Source organism: Lithobates pipiens, unplaced genomic scaffold (assembly GCF_037356315.1).
Source record: "Lithobates pipiens isolate NorthernLeopardFrog02 unplaced genomic scaffold, aLitPip1_a1.2 Scaffold_22, whole genome shotgun sequence".
In the NCBI taxonomy this organism is placed as follows: domain Eukaryota; kingdom Metazoa; phylum Chordata; class Amphibia; order Anura; family Ranidae; genus Lithobates; species Lithobates pipiens.
In genome coordinates this window covers 295,008,373-295,026,982 of record NW_027507784.1, presented here as the reverse complement: position 1 = coordinate 295,026,982, position 18,610 = coordinate 295,008,373, and the positions used below count along the sequence as shown (strand labels likewise).

Genomic DNA, 18,610 nt, shown 5'->3' with positions numbered 1-18,610 from the left:
CTGGATTCAACAACCCCCGGATAGACCTCTCTCACTAGGCCTAGCAGCCACTGGGATGCTCGGTAAAGTCTTTGCCACAGACTTGTGAGATACACTTGAGCATTACTAAGGGATGTGGATAAATTTAAAGAGGAAGTAAACCCTGATGAGTTTACTTCCTCTTTCATTCCCTGCAAAGGCAAAGCATAATGGACTACTATGCATCGCATAGTAGTCCATTATGTGTCACTTACCTGACACAGGAGCCAGCGAAGTCACCGCTGTCCCCTGTAGTTCCGAGCGTCCATCTTCTTGGTGGGTCTCCGTGGGTATCACTGCTCCGGCGCTGTGATTCGCCGGAGCAGTGATGACGTCACTCCCGTGCATGCGCACGGGAGCCGAGACGCGCGGCATTGCGCGGCATCGTCGTCTTCGACGATGCCCTGCTCAGTGCGCCTGCGCGCCACTGTCTACGGCACATGCGCCGTAGATAGCGGTGCCCATCTTCGGGCAAATATCTCCTAAACCGTATAGGTTTGGGAGATATTTCTTAGGCCTACAGGTAAGCCTTAATCTAGGCTTACCTGTAGGTCAAAGTGGTTTGTAAGGGTTTACAACCACTTTAAAGAACTGACATAGGGTACCAGTTTCAGCCGATCCGGCGATACCATATGAGTGTTGATCCAGGTTGCGTCCTTCAACTAAGCCTCCAGGCTCCTTCAGAGAAACCAGCCTTGCTCACGGTCTTCTCCTGAAAGAGTCCTCCCCTGGGGTTCTTCAGTTGCTGGGCCTCTCCTTTCTGATGAGACGGCACCGGACCATCCCTGGATCAGTAGGCTCCGAAATTCACTCGGGCCTATCCTTTCAGTTGCGTCGCTTAAGGCCAGCCAGCCCCGAGACACAGGATGCATAGTTCCGCCCCCCAGGCCAGGAGGGCCATGGGGCAGGGTCAGGAGGACCAACAGAACCAAACATACGAAAAGTAATCCCTCACCAACGTGGTGTCAGTACCTTAAATACCATCCCCCATAATGCACAGCAGGAAAAAATTCCCACTGGGCTGGTTCCGAGAGATAAGTGGCATTCAATGCCATTCAAGCTAGACTGCGTTTCTACTCTTGCCGGCGGTGACAGCGACACCTGCGGTCAAGGAGAACCCAGTGCAACCCAGCTGGACTGGTACTGAAACCAGAAATTTAGAGAAATAATCCCGAAGCCCAACTGTGGCTTCTGGCAACTTAACTTTGCAAAAACAATAGCGCCTGCTCGTCAGGAGGCAGCGCTAAAAATTTTTATAACATTAATTAGTGTACAGTGTTATTGTCAATAAAACTATCACAGCACTAAAAATAGAAAAATAGTCTAGTAATGAAGGAGTCCAGGTAGGTGGTTAAGGATAAATATTGTTTTTCTGCAATAATTGTCAACTGCTAAAGTTACTAAATCTGTATGTGCTTTATGTTCTTTTACATTGCAGCTTGCCCTACGTTCAACAGATTACCTGCTTCCTTTAACCATCGCACAGCACACAATGACCATCACTAGCAACATATCTCGTCACTCCGAGGTAAACACTTTTGTCTGTGCTTTTGGTAGTTCAAAGCTATTTCAGTATCCGAGAGTCATTAACTGTAATTAGGTAAATGAATATGGGACAATATATTGTAACCCTTTTGCTGCAACGACCCAAGGGTATGCGGATCTACGGCAAGTATTTCACTTGTAAAGAATCTGGTAAAAGCAGCTGTAAACCTCAGATGAATGACTACTTTTAGACCAGTACTGGTTAGAATGTAAGCCCACGTACACACGGTCAGAGATTTTGCCAACCAAATCCGTCGGATTTTGCCCGTCGGATTTAGTCCGACGGATTGTGTCCGAAACTGTTGCATACACATGGTCGGGCCAAGTTGGCGAAAAATCCGATCTTTCAGAACGTGATGACGTAATTTCATTACGATGGGACTACATTCAGGCTAGTAGCCAATAGCTTTGATGTAGGAATTTGATCTGAGCATGTGTGGCACTTGGTCCGATGAAAATGCTCTACACATGATCGGATTAGGTCCGTCGGGCCCAGTTGGTCGGGAAATCTTTCCAACATGTTGGAAAATTGGGTCGGACGGAGATTCGGATGGAATCAGTCCGATGCATACCACACACAGTCGGATTATCTGAAGACACGGTCCGATAAGACTCATTCCGACAGATTCTCCGACCGTGTGTACAAGGGCTTAGCCCTCCTTTAGATTGTAAGCTCCATGAGCAGGGCCCTCATATTTCTACTGTATTGTAATCGTACTGTTCCCCTTTACATTGCAAAGCACTGCGTAAACTGTTGGCGCTATATAAATCCTGTATAATAATAATATCCAATTTTAAGACTCGTGTATGCTTAGCTGAATTACGTTTTTTCTGGAAGCCGATAATCATTGAGGTATTCAACAAAAGCATGGTGTTTACATCTATAAAATTTATAAACATTTTTACTTATACCACTTTATACCACAGTTATCTGCATTCCTTTCCTCACATTGACATTGCGAGGAGAGGAGAGGAGAAGAGAGACGATAACCGGCTTGTGTGAAAGGGGCATCTACAATTATAATCAGGGCACTGATTATCAGTGCAGTCCCAATAGTGCCCACCAGTGCTGCCTATCAGTGCCCACCAGTGCTGCCTATCAGTGCCCATTAGTGCTGCCAATCAGTGCCCACCAGTGCTGCCAATCAGTGTCCATTAGTGCTCATAATCAGTGGTCACCACCAAAAGAATGCGTATTTGTGTGAAAAAAAATTATTAAAATTTCATATGGGTACAATGTAGCATGACCGCGCAATTATCATCAAGAGTGACAGTGCTGAAAGTGGTGTTCCACGCACCAAAAAACAAAAAAAAAAGCTTAAAATTCCTAAAAAAAACAAAAAAAAATATAACTCATCTCTAAATGCCTGTTGCTAGGGAGTCCCTTGTAGTCTGCCTCCTTTAGTGCCCGAGCACCTGACGTCACTCTTCCCCCTCGGCACAGGAAGGGCTCATCTCCGCCCCCTCCCTCCTGTCAATCATCTGGGACACGTGATAGGTCCCAGATGACTGTGCGGGCAATCACGGTGCGCGTGCGCGGTGGGTGCCCAGCTGTGAAGCCACAGCCGGGTGCCCACAGTTGCAATGCCGGCACCACCGAGAGAAGGGGGGGGGACAAGTGGGGCTTCGTTCCCCCGCATCGCTGGACCTTGGGACAGGTATGGTAAGTGTCTGATTATTAAAAGTCAGCAGCTGCAGTATTTGTAGCTGCTGGCTTTTAATTTTTTTTTCTTAGGGAGAACTCCTCTTGAGACCCCATTCACACCTGAGCGTTTTGTAGCTTGACGCCTGAAGCTACAAAATGCTGGAGGGGAAAAAATCCATTATTCTCAATGGAGATGGTTCACATCTCCACTCCAAGTCGCCTGAAGCCCTACGCCTGAAGCTCAAACAAGTTCCGGACCCTTTTTTGTCGCGCAAATCGGGCTGATTTGGGCGTTTTTCTTCTTTTAACATTGGTGACCTTTTGCCCTGCACAAATTCGTGGCAAATCGCGGTAAAAAAATGTGGTAAAAAACGCAGCGAATCGCGGTAAAAAACGCCGCAAATTCGCGGTAAAAAACGCCACAAATCGCGGTAAAAAACGCCGCAAAAAACGCTTGAAAACGCTACGCTCAGGTGTGAATGCAGCCTGAAAGCTGAAAATTGGCCTGGGCAGGAAGGAGGTGAAATTGCCCAGTAAGCAAGTGGTTAAACAGATTTCATTTACAATATGTATGAGTTTTCCCAAAAGAAAGTGAGAAATTCATTCAGTTGAGAACAATTTTCCATCTTGCTTCTTCAGATTTTCTTGTCTCCAACATTGAAAACAAACTTGGACTTGACCCCCACTAACCATTAGAAAATCGAACAAACATTCTGAAAATGAAAAATGTCATCAACATTGAACTGTTGTGTGGCCAGCTAGAAGTCCTCTTGGGTTTTACTGCTATCTGGGGCACCCTTAGGTTCACATGGGGCGGTAAAAACAGGTGGGTGATCCTCATTTTTACTGACCCCAACCACCCACCTCTAAATTTATATCAGTTCGAGGGAGGAGCACACAGTGCCACAGCTATGAAACTTTGAAATGTTACAAATAAAAAATAACTTTTCTGTCTTTTTAAGGTGTTCCCGCTGGCTTTTTAATGTCACTGTTGAATTTCAGCTGGCAGTGCTTCTCTATTATGTGGTTGATCCTGCCAGTTCTCATCTTCTTGGTAGTAAACTGTCCACACTAAGCATGGTGTTCAATATGTGATAGTGTGGTCATTTTTTGTTCCCGGTCATCCCGCTGTTAGATACTGGCATGCTGTGCAAGTGCTTAGCATTTGAAAAACACGTACTTCTTACTTAATGCTAGACATATATTTGATTGCGTTTGGCAAAGTACAGTATATTTAACTTTACTATAACTTAAAAACAGCAGCCCTATGGACTCAGCACCTCACTTGAGCTGTATTTGCCATATTTGTATACAATCTGTAAGGCTAGGTTCACATATATGCGAATTGGATGTCTTTCTAACCACGTCCAATAACATGTGAATGTGACCGGCTTTCAAAGGAGGCGGTTCACACATGTGCGGGGCAGCCGCAGTGCAGTTTTGAAAAGGGTCCTGTGCGTTTTTGGATCCAGTTTAGGTGCTAATTCTGGTAAAATATCGCACCTGAATCGCTCCTGAACCAGTGAACTAAAACGCACCAGCCTCCGGATTGCAAACGGCAGCTGCCTATATGGGGGCCATCCCCAAACTGTTCCTACAAAGTTGGGAGCATGAAATTGTCCAAAATGTCTTGGTATGCTGACGCCTTTAAAGTTTCCTTCACTGGAACGAAGGGGCAAAAACAACCCCACACCATAATCCCCCCTCCACCAAATGATTTGTACCAGTGCACAAAGCAAGGTCCATAAAGACATGGATGAGCGAGTTTGAGATGGAAGAACTTGACTGGCCGGCACAGAGTCCTAACCTCAATCTGATAGAACATCTTTGGGATGAATTGCAAGCCAGGGCCTCTCATGAAAGAATGCTCAAACATTCACACTCCTAAACCTTGTGGCAAGCCTTCACAGAAGAGTTGAAGCTGTTATAGGGTGAGCCAACTGAATATTGAACCCTACGGACTAAGGCTTCATATACACATTTGAAAACCCTTTATGAATGCTGGAACTTGACAGCTAGTAACCAACGGTTAAAAACGTCTGTTTTGCAACATTTACATGGTGCGTTTAGCGGCGTTCATGAGCGTTTGCATTTAAAAGCATTTTTTACAGAGAACATATTTCAGTAGACCCTCCAAAATGCTTTCTCTTTCTCTCTTTCTCTCTCTCACAGTGTCAAGAAGCCCTATGAGGACATTGCGCACATAGCAGGGAGGTTTGACATTGATTTGTGGTAGAGACAAGCCCACCCCCCTGCATCACCCGATGCAAAAATGGTGTGAGGGGGAAGGCACTCAGACCACGAACCACAGTTCCCGAACACAGAACAATTAAAGGAACAGCACAACAAAACCCAGTCCCACAAAAAAGAGAACCATAGTGAACAAACAGCATCATGCAGGCCAAGGAACACACCAGACAGGTCAGGGATAAATTTGTGGGGAAGTTTAAAGCAGGGTTGAGTTATAAATAAATATCCCAAGCATTGAACATCTCACAGAGCACTGTTCAATCCATCATCTGAAAATAGAAAGAGTATGGCACAACTGCAAACCTACCAAGAGCATTCATCAGAGAAGCAGCCAAGAGGCCCATGGTAACTCTGGAGGAGCTGCAGAGATCCACAGCTCAGGTGGGAGAATCTGGACAACTATTAGTCGTGCACTCCACAAATCTGGGCTTTATGGAAGTGGACGGACTTGCCCACACACAGAGAAAAGTCCATTCATTTTGAACGTGGCTCCAGGTAGACGGGACTAGCGAAGGAAGTCAATGTCGCTGTCTCCATCGGCGATATCGACACCTGGCGAGCCCCGTCACCTGGTATGGACTTAAAGGGGAACCCCTACACTGAAAAAACGGAGTGGGGGTCCCCCCAAAGTCCATAGCAGACCCTTATCCGAGCACGCAGCCCGTCCAGTCAGGAAAGGGGGTGGGGATGAGCGAGCACCCCCCTCCTGAGCCATACCAGGCTGCGTGCCCTCAACATGGGGGAACTGCGGCCCCCCCACCCCAAAGCACCTTGTCCCCATGTTAATGAGGACAAGGACCTCTTCCAGACAACCCTGGCCGTTAGTTGTCGGGGTCTGCAGGCGGGGGGCTTATCGGAATCCGGGAGCCCCTTTTAATAAGGGGGCCCCCACATACCAGCCCCCCACCCTATGTGAATGAGTATGGGGTACATTGTACCCCTACCCATTCACCTGGTGAAAAAAGTGTAAATAAAAAAACACAACACAAGTTTTTAAAATAATTTATTAGACAGCTCCGGTGGTCTTCTTCCCTCTTGGGGGGGTCTTTTCGCTGGACTCCTCCGCTATCTTCTGCTTGCTCTTTTACTATCGGAGGAGCCCGGCTTTCTTCTTCACCGTCGCCGCCGTCTGGGGGTCTTCTTCCATCTTCGGGGTCTTGTCCCGCTCTTCAGGGGTCTTGTCCCCCTCTTCAGTTCTTCTTGCCAGGCCTTCACTATCTTCTTATAGCTCTTTTACTAGCATTGGCCCGGTCTTCTGTCGCGACGGCGAAGAAGAAAGCCGGGCTCCTCTGCTAGCAAAAGAGCAGAAGATAGAGGAGGAGTCCGGGGAGAAGACCCCCCAAGATGGAAGAAGACCACCGGAGCCAACAGCCAGGGTTGTCGGGAAAAGGCCCTTAGCCTCATCAACATGGGGACAAGGTGCTTTGGGGTGGGGGGACTGCAGGGCCCCCTTTCCCCAAAGCACCCCCCATGTTGAGGGCATGCGGTCTGGTATGGCTCAGGAGGGGGCGCTCGCTTGTCCCCACCCCCTTTCCTGACCGGTCGAGCTGCGCGCTCGGATAAGGGTCTGCTATGGACTTTGGGGGGACCCCACACCTTTTTTCGGCATAGGGGTTCCCCTTTAAGTCCATACCAGATGAGGGGGCTAGCGAGGTGTCAATCTCACCGATCGAGGTGGGGCGAGATTGATTTCCTTCACTAGTCCCGTCTACCTAGAGTCACGTTGAAAATGAACTGACTTTTCCCCGTGTGTGGGCAACTCCGTTCATTTGAAAAGTCCGGCGGACTAGCACTCAGAGAGGCGGATTGCCCGCTGGACTGTCGAGTTCGGCGGACAATTTTGAGTCAAAACTTCTTTCTAAGTCCACCGGACTTTTGGGAAGAAAAAGTCCGCCAGAGCCCACACATGGGCGGATTGTCCCGTGGACTCTGGTCTGCTGGACCAAGTCTGCCGGATAGTCCGATCATGTGTACGGGGCATTAGTGATTCCATGCTTATTTTTTCACAGTATATCCACAAGGACAATTTGTTCTTATGATTGCCTTTGTAGTTTTCTACAAACTTTTTATCATTGACAGTTGTTTTTAATGTTCTTTAATTTTCTCTTGTTTTTAATTTTCTCAGAAAAATAAATTTTACTTGGCTAAAAGTTTGCAAGTTTTTACACTGGTTCCATTAAAGCACTTCTTTTTTGTTTTATGAATGAAGTCACGGACCCTTTTTAAAAAAAATATTGCTGCGCAGAACTGCAGGTGTCTTGCTGATACAAAGGGGTGCCATTAGCAATTAATGGCACCCCTGCAAATCTGCTAAAAAGCAGCACGTACTTACAGTGAAAACATTTGCAAAAAATATTTGGTATAAAAAAATAAAAAATAAAAAATAGAAGAAAAGTGCGGTTATCGTTTTGGCTATAGTGTCTAAAAAGGGTGTCTGGATCACAAGACAAGCCAAACAGAATCGCATTCTTTAGCTATTGAGGCCGTTTGAATATGTATATATATATATATATATATATATATATATATATATATATATATATATAAGTTATAACTTTCTTTCTCTCTCTAAACATATTTTATATATATATATATATATATATATATATATATATATATATATATATATATATATATATATATATATATATATATATAAATCTATAATTTTATTTTATTTTTTATTGGCTAACTATAACTTGAAAAAGAGACTTTATGACTTGCAGGTAAAAACAGGCTGATTTTTACCGGTTTCTTATCTGCTTGTTATAACCACCTTTCACACACATGCATTTCGCATAAATGTTTTGACAACATAACATTTGTTACTGCACTTTGTGGGAAAACGTTCAGTTACAGTTGTTTTAACTTTAAGTTTTGTCAACAAAGTGCGCAATTCTTGACTCTTGTCACGGTTTATTGCCATCAAGGTGTCAATGTTTCTCTGCATCTCTGAAACAAATGGCTATAAACTGTAAAACTTCCAGCTTTACAAAACAATCCTTGAAATAATAAAAAATAAAAAACGAATTAAAATAACAAAAAAATGTACATATTGTACAGGACAGAGTTCACGGCTGAGTTGTGTAAGAAACCCATTTTTACGAGTTCAGGAACTATTGAATTCTGAGAATTCGCCTGTTACAATAGGGATGGGGAAAATGCTGGGACATTATTGGTGCTGCAAGGCAGGCATTTGGCTTCATTTACTAAAGGCATAGAGGCTGTTCACTTAACCACTTCAGCTCCGGAAGGTTTACACCCCCCCTCCTTTTATGAACAAGCCATCTTTTGCAATACGGCACTGTGTCGCTTTAACTGACAATTGCGTGGTCAGGCAGCAATGTACGCAAATAAAATCCATATCCTTTTTTCCCCACAAACAGCGCTTTCTTTTGGTGGTATTTGATCACCTCTGCGGTTTTTATTTTTTGTGCTATCGACAAAAAAAAGCCGACACTTTTTTTTATAAAAAAATATTTGTTACTTTCTGCTATAAAACATACCCAATAAAAAAAATGTAAAAAAAATAATTCTTTATCAATTTAGGCCAATATGTTTTCTGCTACATATTTTGGTAAAAAAAAAAATCCAATAAGCGTATATTGATTGGATTGCGCAAAAGTTATAGTGTCTACAAAATAAGGGATAGATTTATGGCATTTCTATTATTTTTTTTTTTTTACTAGTAATGACGGAAATCAGCAATTTTTAGAGGGACTGCGACATTGTGGCAGACAAATCGGACACTAAGTGATACTTTTTGGGAACCAGCAACACCAATACAGTGATCAGTGCTAATAAAAAAATGTACTGTCACTGTACTACTGACACTGGTAGGGAAGGCGTTAACATCAGGGGTGATAAAAGGGTTAAATGTGCTCCCAGAGAGTTCTTTCTAACTAGGGGGGGGGGGGGTGGCTGTGAAAAATGGGTATGTCTGCTTAGGAGAAACACAAGATCTCTGTCTCCCCTACTAGCGGAACGGCGATCTGCCTTGTTTACATAGAAAGATCTCCATTCTGCCTCTCTCGGAAGGAGCGCTGGGACTGCTGATTGGCTCCCACTGTGTCCAATCACAGGGAGAGCGGTTGCCAGTGGCCCGTGCGAGCCCCAGAACCGAAAGTGCCAGATAACGTACCTACTATGTGATCTGGCGCAATAAATCTGCATAGGGTGGTCGTGAACCGGTTAAAGTGTATGTAAACCATAGCAATAAACTCCTTCTATTTCCCTTTTATTTTGTTAACTATACCATTGGAAGTGTTTTGTTATATCTGTTTGATAAATGCAATAATAAGCTGATAAAAAAAATGATCTTGAATATATCATGTGCAGACTTCCTGCATTTAGCCCTCTTAGTTCTTATCATGGACTACAGAATGATTCACCTTTGTGATGTACAGACATGAGAGTGGGAGTGGTTAAGTAGTTTAGCAAAAGAAATTGGGCAGGGCTGACACCACTCACATCACACACGAGCTGTGTGCTTTCATCCCACAACAGTATTTCAAAGCAAGTATATCAGGTATTTTTCTGTACTTGCAGAGATAATACACTGGGTAATGTACATGGATTGCAGAAACGTACTGCATGTCAGTCGCAGCCTATTGATTTCAATGGCACCCGTTCAGTTCTTTGAAAAGGTGCCTGCACTACTTTTATGCAACTTTTGATGCGACTTTGAGCCGGAGAGTGTAAAATTGGATCAAAGCTGCGCTCAAAGTCACATCAAAGTCGCACTCTAAATCGCGCGACTTTGGGGGTCGCAATAGTGGAAATGTAGCCTAAAGGAGTAAATATGGTCACATTGCATAGTGACTTTGCATTTAGCATCATGAGCAAGGTAAAGTAAATTTCCCTTTGCAAAGTTTACCCAATCATGTGCAAGAAAAATAAGAAATATTTTTTCTGGCATATTAATACAGTAGAATAGATGATTGAAGTCACCAGAGCTTCACATCAGTCAGTAAGCTAAGTAAACTATCATTACTAATCTTCAGAAATAAGGTGAAGCTATGCTGACTTTACTCATCCTATCACGTGAAAGCAAAAAACTTTTAACTTGAGGCTTGCACATGAATGGGTATTCAAAGGGAACATACTGTAGCTTCAATTCATTACCTCAGGTGAAAATTCACTTTGCAAAGTGAACATTCCCTACTCTTTGAGTAAGTCAAGTCTGTAAGCTTTAGGCCTCAAGCACACTTGACGTTAAAATAACATTATAAAAACGTCAGTAGCTTTGCAGTGAGTTTTTCAACTTTTTTCAATGTTTTTTTAGCGTTAATTAGCATTTTTTAGCGTTCTTCCGCGTTAGTGTTTTAGAATTTTTTTTTGACAAAAATATTTTTTTTTCGTTTTTTTTTCCAAAGGATCAAAAACGTTAAAAACACTGGTGTGAGAAGTTTTTGAGCATTTATCAACGTTTATCAGCATTAGAGTATTATTACAGCTACAAAAAACGTCTCTCAGAACCCACTCGTTTTGGGTTTTTTTTACTTCTCAAAAACGCCACTGCCGAACGCCACTGCCGAAAACTGCTGATAATAGCCTATGTGTGCATGGACACATAGGATAACATGATGGGGAGTTTAATAACTGTAGAAAAAACGTCTACAGCCAAAAGCAGCTGCTGTAAAAACGTAAAAAAGCGTCCAGTGTGCATGAGGCCTTATAATTGTTTTAGGTTAGTGACTTAAAGGGATTGTAAAGGTAAATTTCTTTTTTTTTTTAAATAACAAACATGTTATACTTACCTCCACTGTGTAGCTCGTTTTGCACAGAGTGGCCCGAACCTGGTCTTCTGGGGTCCCACGGCGGCTGTTTCAGCTCCTTCCCGCAAGAAATAACCACCTTCATGCGAGCTCTCTCGCATGGTGGTTAGTTCTTGCGGGTGCGCTCCCGTGATACAGCCGGCGGCTATAGCCTCTCACTGTATCACTCGGCCCCACCCCCCCGGTGCACCGCATCATTGGATGTGATTGACAGCAGCGTGAACCAATGGCTGCTCTGCTTTCAATCCATCCACTCTAGCCAATCAGCGACCAGGCTGAGCGGCGAAAAGGACATCGGGGTCGAGCAGGTAAACGGGCTTAGGGCTTAGGTAAGTAAAACGGGGGGGCTGGGGGGGGTTGGATGTTTTTCACCTTAAAGCATTGAATGCATTAAGGTGAAAAAACACAAACCTTTACAGCCCCTTTAAAGCTACAGATAGCCAGGAAGCTAGAATTTTCAAAAGTAATGGCAGCAATGGTAACCAGCAAATTCAATCACTAGATAAAATGTTAAATAAATAAATTGAAAACCTCCATATATATTAAACAGATGTAAGAAAACACTTTTAATAACTGGAGACACAGCACAAAGTTTTGGGACGTTTCTAGAAATCTTCACATATGCAAAACAATGGTGATGGACTATTGATCATCGGAAGTCTGGACTTTTATTTATCTTTGTAATTTTCCAATTTTTTTAAATTTATTTTGTGTTTGCGCTACCTCATTTTTGTATTATGGGTTTTAGTGGTCTATTTAACAGACCGACGGGAGTAAAAAGAAAAGTTAATTGTTTTGGTTTACATAAACTTTAAAAGGAACTTAATTCCCAAAAGGAAGTTAGTTCCGCTTTAATACTTGGCTCTGCCTTTCTGGCCTAGGGAAAATTGACATGTACCTCATCCCCTCCTGGGATACTTACATCACATCTCCCAGGAGGCTGCAGGATTGGCACACAAAGCAGGAGGTCAGTTCAGAGGGCAAACCGTGGAAGGGCCAGGAAAGGGGGTCGTTCGACATGTCATCGGATTTGGCTGTCTACAGTCGGAAGAGGCAGCCAGCTGAAGACCAAGATGACAGGACCCACTACGTGGGTAAGTATGCTCTTTGAAGAGAACACCTCAATTCAGGTAAGTTGGTAAAAAAACTTTAGGGGGGGGGGGGCGGTGGAGGAAGTTTAGCTTTGCTTTAATTTGTTATAGTCCCTTGTAATGCGATAAACCTCTTTATACTACTCAGCTAAATTTAAAGTCCAGGCAGATATAAAAGACACAAATGAATACAGCTCTGTATTCACTGATAAATATTTCAAGATTTACTTTTTTTTTTATTTGCAACAAGTACAAGTATCTATTTTTGTTTTGTTTGGCCTCTTACAATTCCTTATACAGTGGCAGCCAATCAGATATGTTGAATGCAAATGTGATGACAAGGAACATGACAAATTGAAATGGTAGAAATGCAATCCTTTTGCGTATAAAATAGCTCCATTTGTCTCTTTAACTGTCTATCTAGAGTTTGGCTGTAACCAATATTAACTCGAAACCTACCCCCAGTAAAGGACTAGAACTTCTCACTTGTTCACGTAGTGTACTTCCATTTATCTACTACTGGCTAGAGATGACCCTGATGTCTCCCTACCACTGCCTTTAAACAGATCAACTCTAGCATCCAGGGGCTAGAATTTGACAGCTGTGAACCCAGAAGCACTCAGAGTAAGGTTCACATGAACGAGGATGAATCAGCAGATGGAGATTTGGCATTCCTTCCTCTGCTCAGCCATCCTGTTGACTGCTCACCATCCTGAGTCTGTGGCATCAATCCTGAGCATTACTCGGCCTAGGAATTGAATGTAAAAATGGCTACCTTAAGTAACAGGTAACAATTTTTGCAATGATCGGCTGGCCCAAATAATGCTCAGAATTAACACTAGGTTACACAAATTGTGTCTTTAGAGCAAATTTTTTAAAAAAATGCTTCAGTTATAAAGGTAGTCACCTACATACAGTACATGCATGCACTTACAGTAGCCTTTAAAAAGTTTTCAGTTTTGGTCAACATTCTGGTCATTCTAACGGGGAAGGCTTTGGCACTTTTTTATACTGCTAAACCTTGCCCATGCCTATCTGCACATTCCCGTTGGTTAGTAAAATAACATGTGAACATGAGGGGGTAGCAAGCTCTGACACTTCTCAATTCACACTTACAAATGTCACATATAATTGACAGTGTCTTTATATTCATAATCTACATCAATGAGATGCAGATATGGTAAAGAGTAAATACACCCTTACATTAATCACCACCTCAAATCCATGAAACTAGAGTCCAGTATTCTGGGTTAGATTCCAGTGATTAGAGCCTCCTTAGGAAGTAGTAGATGAAACTGGTCTCATTTAAATCTCAGACATCTGTGTGATATCATCACGCCAAAATTAATGGAGGGCCTCAGAAAGAAAGTTGTGGGTGTCTATGAGTCTGGCAAGGGATTTAAAATGATTGAATAAATAATCTTCAAGTGGTATGGATTTCGAACAACTGCTGATTTGTCCACGACTGGTCAGCCTACCAAAATTAACCCAGGAGCTGATCATTTGATACTAAAAGAAGTCTCCACAACTCCAAAATTTCACCGTGGGGTGTTCAGTTAACTCTTCAAACAGTTGATGGCAAAGTCCATACATCTACCATCAGAAAGAGATTGCATTAATTTAACTTGCATAACAGGTACATTAAGAATAAGCTTTTGTTGTCCTAAAAATCATTAGAGCAAGATTACAGTTTTCCATTGAACATTGAAAGACTAAGCATTTGGAACAATCTGCTGAAGATTTATCTGTCAAAGATAACGTTGTTTTGGCGCAGTAACAGTAGAAATGTTTGCCACTAACTAAAGAGAGTATTTCAGGTGAAGAACCTAATAACATCTGTGAAGTATTTTAATGGAAATGTTATAGTTGGGGCTACTTTGCTGCTTTAAGGTCTGGACAGCTCATGGTCACTGAGTCAACTCTACATTCTCCATTTTATGAATTTTGATGAGTATATGATGCAATCTGTCCAAATGCTGGAGGTAAACAGGAAACTAGACTTTCAACACGATAAGAATCCCAAGCACACCAGCAAATCCACCCAATAATGGCTCAAATAGAAGAAATAGAGGGTTATTTAGTCAAAGCCCTAATTTGAGTTCCATTCAAATTTTGTAGTGGGAATTAAAAATAGGCCGTTCATGCAAAGAAACCCAGAAAATATCTTGCAACTGAAGGAGTTTTGCATGGAGAAGTGGTAAAAAACTTCAGAGACTAGTGGGCAGTTATAAAAATTTCCTACAAGAAGTACTTTCTTCTAAAGGGGGCAATGCCTGCTTTGATGCCAAGGGTTTACTTATGCCGCGTACACACGATCAGACTATCCGGCGGACTTAGTCTGGCGGACAAACCACCGTAAAGTCCGCCGGACTGTCCAAACGAGCGGACCTGCCCACACACGTGACTTTTCCTCAAAATGAACGGACTTTCCTCCGTGTGTGTGGGCAAGTCTGTTCATTTCAAAAGTACGGCGGATAATACAACATCTCAAGAAGAGAAGAACAGAAGAACAGAAGGCGGCGGCAATAGAAGACCGGGCCACCGCTTGTAAAAGAGCTAGAAGAAGGTGCGGAGGCCCGGCAAGGAAAACCGAAGAGGGGGACGAGACCCCCGAAGAGGGGGAGAAGACACCCGAAGTCGGAAGAAGAGGGCAGCGATGAAGAAGAAAGCCGGGCTTCCTCCACTAGTAAAAGAGCTAGCAAAGGAGCAGAAGATAGCGGAGGAGTCCAGCGAGAAGACCCCCGAAGACGGAAGAAGACCCCCGGAGCTTGCAATAAACTATTTTTAACCCTTGTGTGTTGTGTTTTTTTTTTTTTCACAGGTGAATTGGTAGGGGTACATTGTACCCCATACTCATTCACATAGGATGGGGGGCCAGGATACGGGGGCCCCCCTATTAAAGGGGGCCCATGGATTCCGATAAGCCCCCGCCCCCATACCCCGACAAACAGCCAGAGTTATCAGGAAGAGGCCCCAGTCCTCATCAACATGGGGACAATGTGCTATGGGGTGGGGGGGCCATGCGGCCCCCCTTCCCCAAAGCACATTGTCCCCATGTCGAGGGTACGCAGCCTGGTACGGCTGGGGGGGGGGTGCTCGCTCATCCCCATCCCCTTTCCTGACTGGCCAGGTTGCGTGCTCAGATAAGGGTCTGATATGGACCTGGGGGGGACCCCCACGCCGTTTTTTCAGTGTAGGGCTTCCCCTTTAACTCCATACCAGGTGACGGGGTAAGCGACGCTTCCTTCGCTGGTCCCGGCTACCTGGAGCCACGCTCAAAAGGAACGGACTTTTCTCTGTGAGGGAAAAGTCCGTTCGTTTTAAAAGTACGGCGGACTAGCACACACACGGCCGTATTGTCCTCCGGACTGCGAGTCCGGCGGACATATTTTGGTGCAAAACTACTTTCTTAGTCCGCCAGACTTTTGGGTAAAAAAAAGTCAGCCGGAGCCCACACGCGGGGGTATTGTCCGGCGGACTTTTCCACCGGACTGTTTGATCGTGTGTACGCGGCATTACTTTTCCACAGTAGACCATTGCATTTTTCCATATTTGTGTTGAAAAAAATTATTGAAAAGGCAATTTTTTTTTTGTGTTCTTATTCAAGTATATCGTCTTTATCTGTAAGATCCAAGGTTTGCTTGTAGATAGGTTTATAAAAATCAGCAACTTCTATGGCGGCTTCTTGGTTTTCACATGGCTGCCTCTTATAGACTGTGTTTGTATGTAGGTGTTTGCACATTATGGTTTTAGCAGGCCTTTTGTTTCTGTTCTAGAGACAGGGTGTCTATTTTCTGTGACTGGGTTTTCACACATGTATTGCATAATAAGAATTATAGCTGTAGCACTGTATAATAACCATCATTAACATGGTACACTGTGTACATTTTGGATAGCTCTGGATTCAACCCAATCACTGCAGGCATGGCATGAAACGTTATTCATGTAGTGCTACCCCCGCAGGACCCTCTGGTAATTTTAGGTCCTCTGCTCTCTTTGGCCCTAGGCGAGGCCTCACCCTTGCTGACACCAACAGAAATACCATGACTGGGAACTCACGGCAGCCACACAAAGATGGCACACACTGACCGTTACTTAAGGATAAGCAAACCGTATAACAAAACAGATTGGTATAACATTGTCAATGTACATAATTACAACAAAGCAGGTACAATTTAACCAATAAAGGTACCTTTAGAACCAGACCCAACTTATGCTGCAGTACTAGAAGCATAAACAATACTACTCCAAATGAAAGGTTACATCTCAAGTGACTGAGGGCTCTCAGACAAAGAGGCTAGGCTTAGGCCTTGGAATTGAACTTGATAACAGCAACCCAGTTCTTCCCTCAGGAGTGTAGTAATGTGAGTAGATTTTAGAATTGCCTTCTGCTGGAAAAGTTGGGGCACTTTAAGTGTTGCTGTGGAAGGAAACTTTTGATGACTTATGGGGGGTGGTGATTGTAACGATATCACGTCTGAGCTAGGATATATTATAACTAGTTGCCATTTTGTGTGGAACGCAGCCATGACAGTTTGGCTACCTTGTAAACTTACAGAATAATCTAAACTCCCCCCTCCCTTGTCTTAGGAATTCCAAAAGCTCTTAAAATCTTCAAAGGGAAGAAAGGTTATCTTAGAGAAAGCAGACCAGGCTAGGTCAATACACAAAGCTCATGTTGCCTGGCAAGATATTCCGGCCTGTCGTAAAACTGTCACTTTCTCCATTCAGAGAACAAACAGATACCCGTCGTAAATACTTTCAACCACAGACTGAAGAAAGATTAGTAAAGTTTGGAAAATTCAACATTTTTTATAACTTTCAAAGCCATCATAGCACAGCCATAATATGGATATATTTAGTTTCCTCGGATAATTTCTAACATTTCAAGTCCAAACACCCCTATGTCAGGTCATATGGGAAGCCACTGGGACCCCTTACTCCTCCTAGGTAACCCTGAAATGGTAATCCTGTCATGTGTGGACTTGTTTTGAAGCAAATATCATGCTGATCACTAAAATGGATATCTGCAGTCTATAAACAATAGAGAGGCAGAGATATGAATATGTATCATAAAGTGTACCTGGGACAGGGTCATGAGTGTAGACACCTCCCAGCAACCAACCCCTAAACAAGATGACCAGACGATTGGTCACTGGTCGCTGTCAACACCACCCCCTTTGATTTGACAGAAAAGAGGAGAGGCCAAGGCAATGGGCAGTTCTCCTTTTACCATCCAAGCAGGAACATCTGCCAAGTTTGAGAACCGATTACCTTTGCTTATCGATTGAACTCTGATCAACCCTTGGACATTAACTGCAAGTATACTTCCTTCCCAATTCTACCTTATTTCTTTGTGGCTGTATATTGTCTTTATTTTTTGAAACATCCTTTTTCTGTAAATGTGTTATTCGCACCAACCTTGACCTTTTCATAATAAATCCTTATGTTGAAAAGTGTTAACCTTGTCTTTAAAGCTCTTGATGCAAACTATAAACGAACCTGTCTCTTAAAAGGGCGCTACTGTGGTAGAGTAAGGCACTGAGCAGACCTGTCTGTGGTGGCAGTGTGTGTGTTGCAGGCGCTTATTCTAAACTTATAATTGGTGTTGCTTAAATTACGAGTCCCCCCGGCTCTGTCTTTTAAACGGGGGTGGTGGCAGTTAAGGGGTTAATTGTGTAATTAGCCCAGTGACAATCGCTCTCAGGCTGCCCGCACCTAGATTGTGGTCCCGCAAGCTGGAAAATCTTTGTGCTGGGTGCAGCTGAGTGTGGCATTGTTACGTAAGTGACAGCATGGTGTTAGGTTGGCCGGTCCTTTGTCGCCAGTTAGCGAGGAGGGCAGGGATCTGACACCAGCGTTCGTCACATATTGGTGGCAGCGGTGGGATAGTTTCGCATTAAGAGCATTCAGTGCATTGTTAGGAATTAGCTCTGCACTGAAGGATTGTAACCTTTGTGGAAACAGTCCTTAGAGACAAGCTGGTGCACATTATTTTTTTGGTTTACTTTAAAAAAAAAAAAAAAAAAAAAAAAGAGATATACAGCAACAGCTCCTTTCTACACCTTCTTCCTATCTCTGCTTTATGTTCTTTTCTGTTCTTTTCTGCTTGCAACATGTCTGGGGTATCAGCATATAAAAAGATGAGCAAAAATGATCTGACTGCTGAGTGCACAGAAAGAGGAATTGATGTCGGTGGCAAAAACCGTGATGGCTTGATACATGCCCTACATGAGTTTGATATCCGTGCAGACCAGAACCTGGGGGAAACTGGACCAGAAAGG

General features: G+C 43.5%; 1 protein-coding gene across 5 annotated transcripts in view; it reads left to right on the top strand.

Annotated features, from left to right (window-relative positions):
* SCNN1B (sodium channel epithelial 1 subunit beta) overlaps positions 1-18,610 on the top strand; it is a 152,824-nt gene that overhangs the window by 18,977 nt on the left and 115,237 nt on the right. For all 5 annotated transcript variants that reach the window (XM_077449166.1, XM_077449167.1, XM_077449169.1 and 2 more), the window contains exon 2: positions 1,457-1,546. In XM_077449166.1, the coding sequence (XP_077305292.1) occupies positions 1,511-1,546 (36 nt within the window). In that variant the 5' untranslated portion in view covers positions 1,457-1,510. The remainder of the gene's footprint in view (positions 1-1,456; positions 1,547-18,610) is intronic.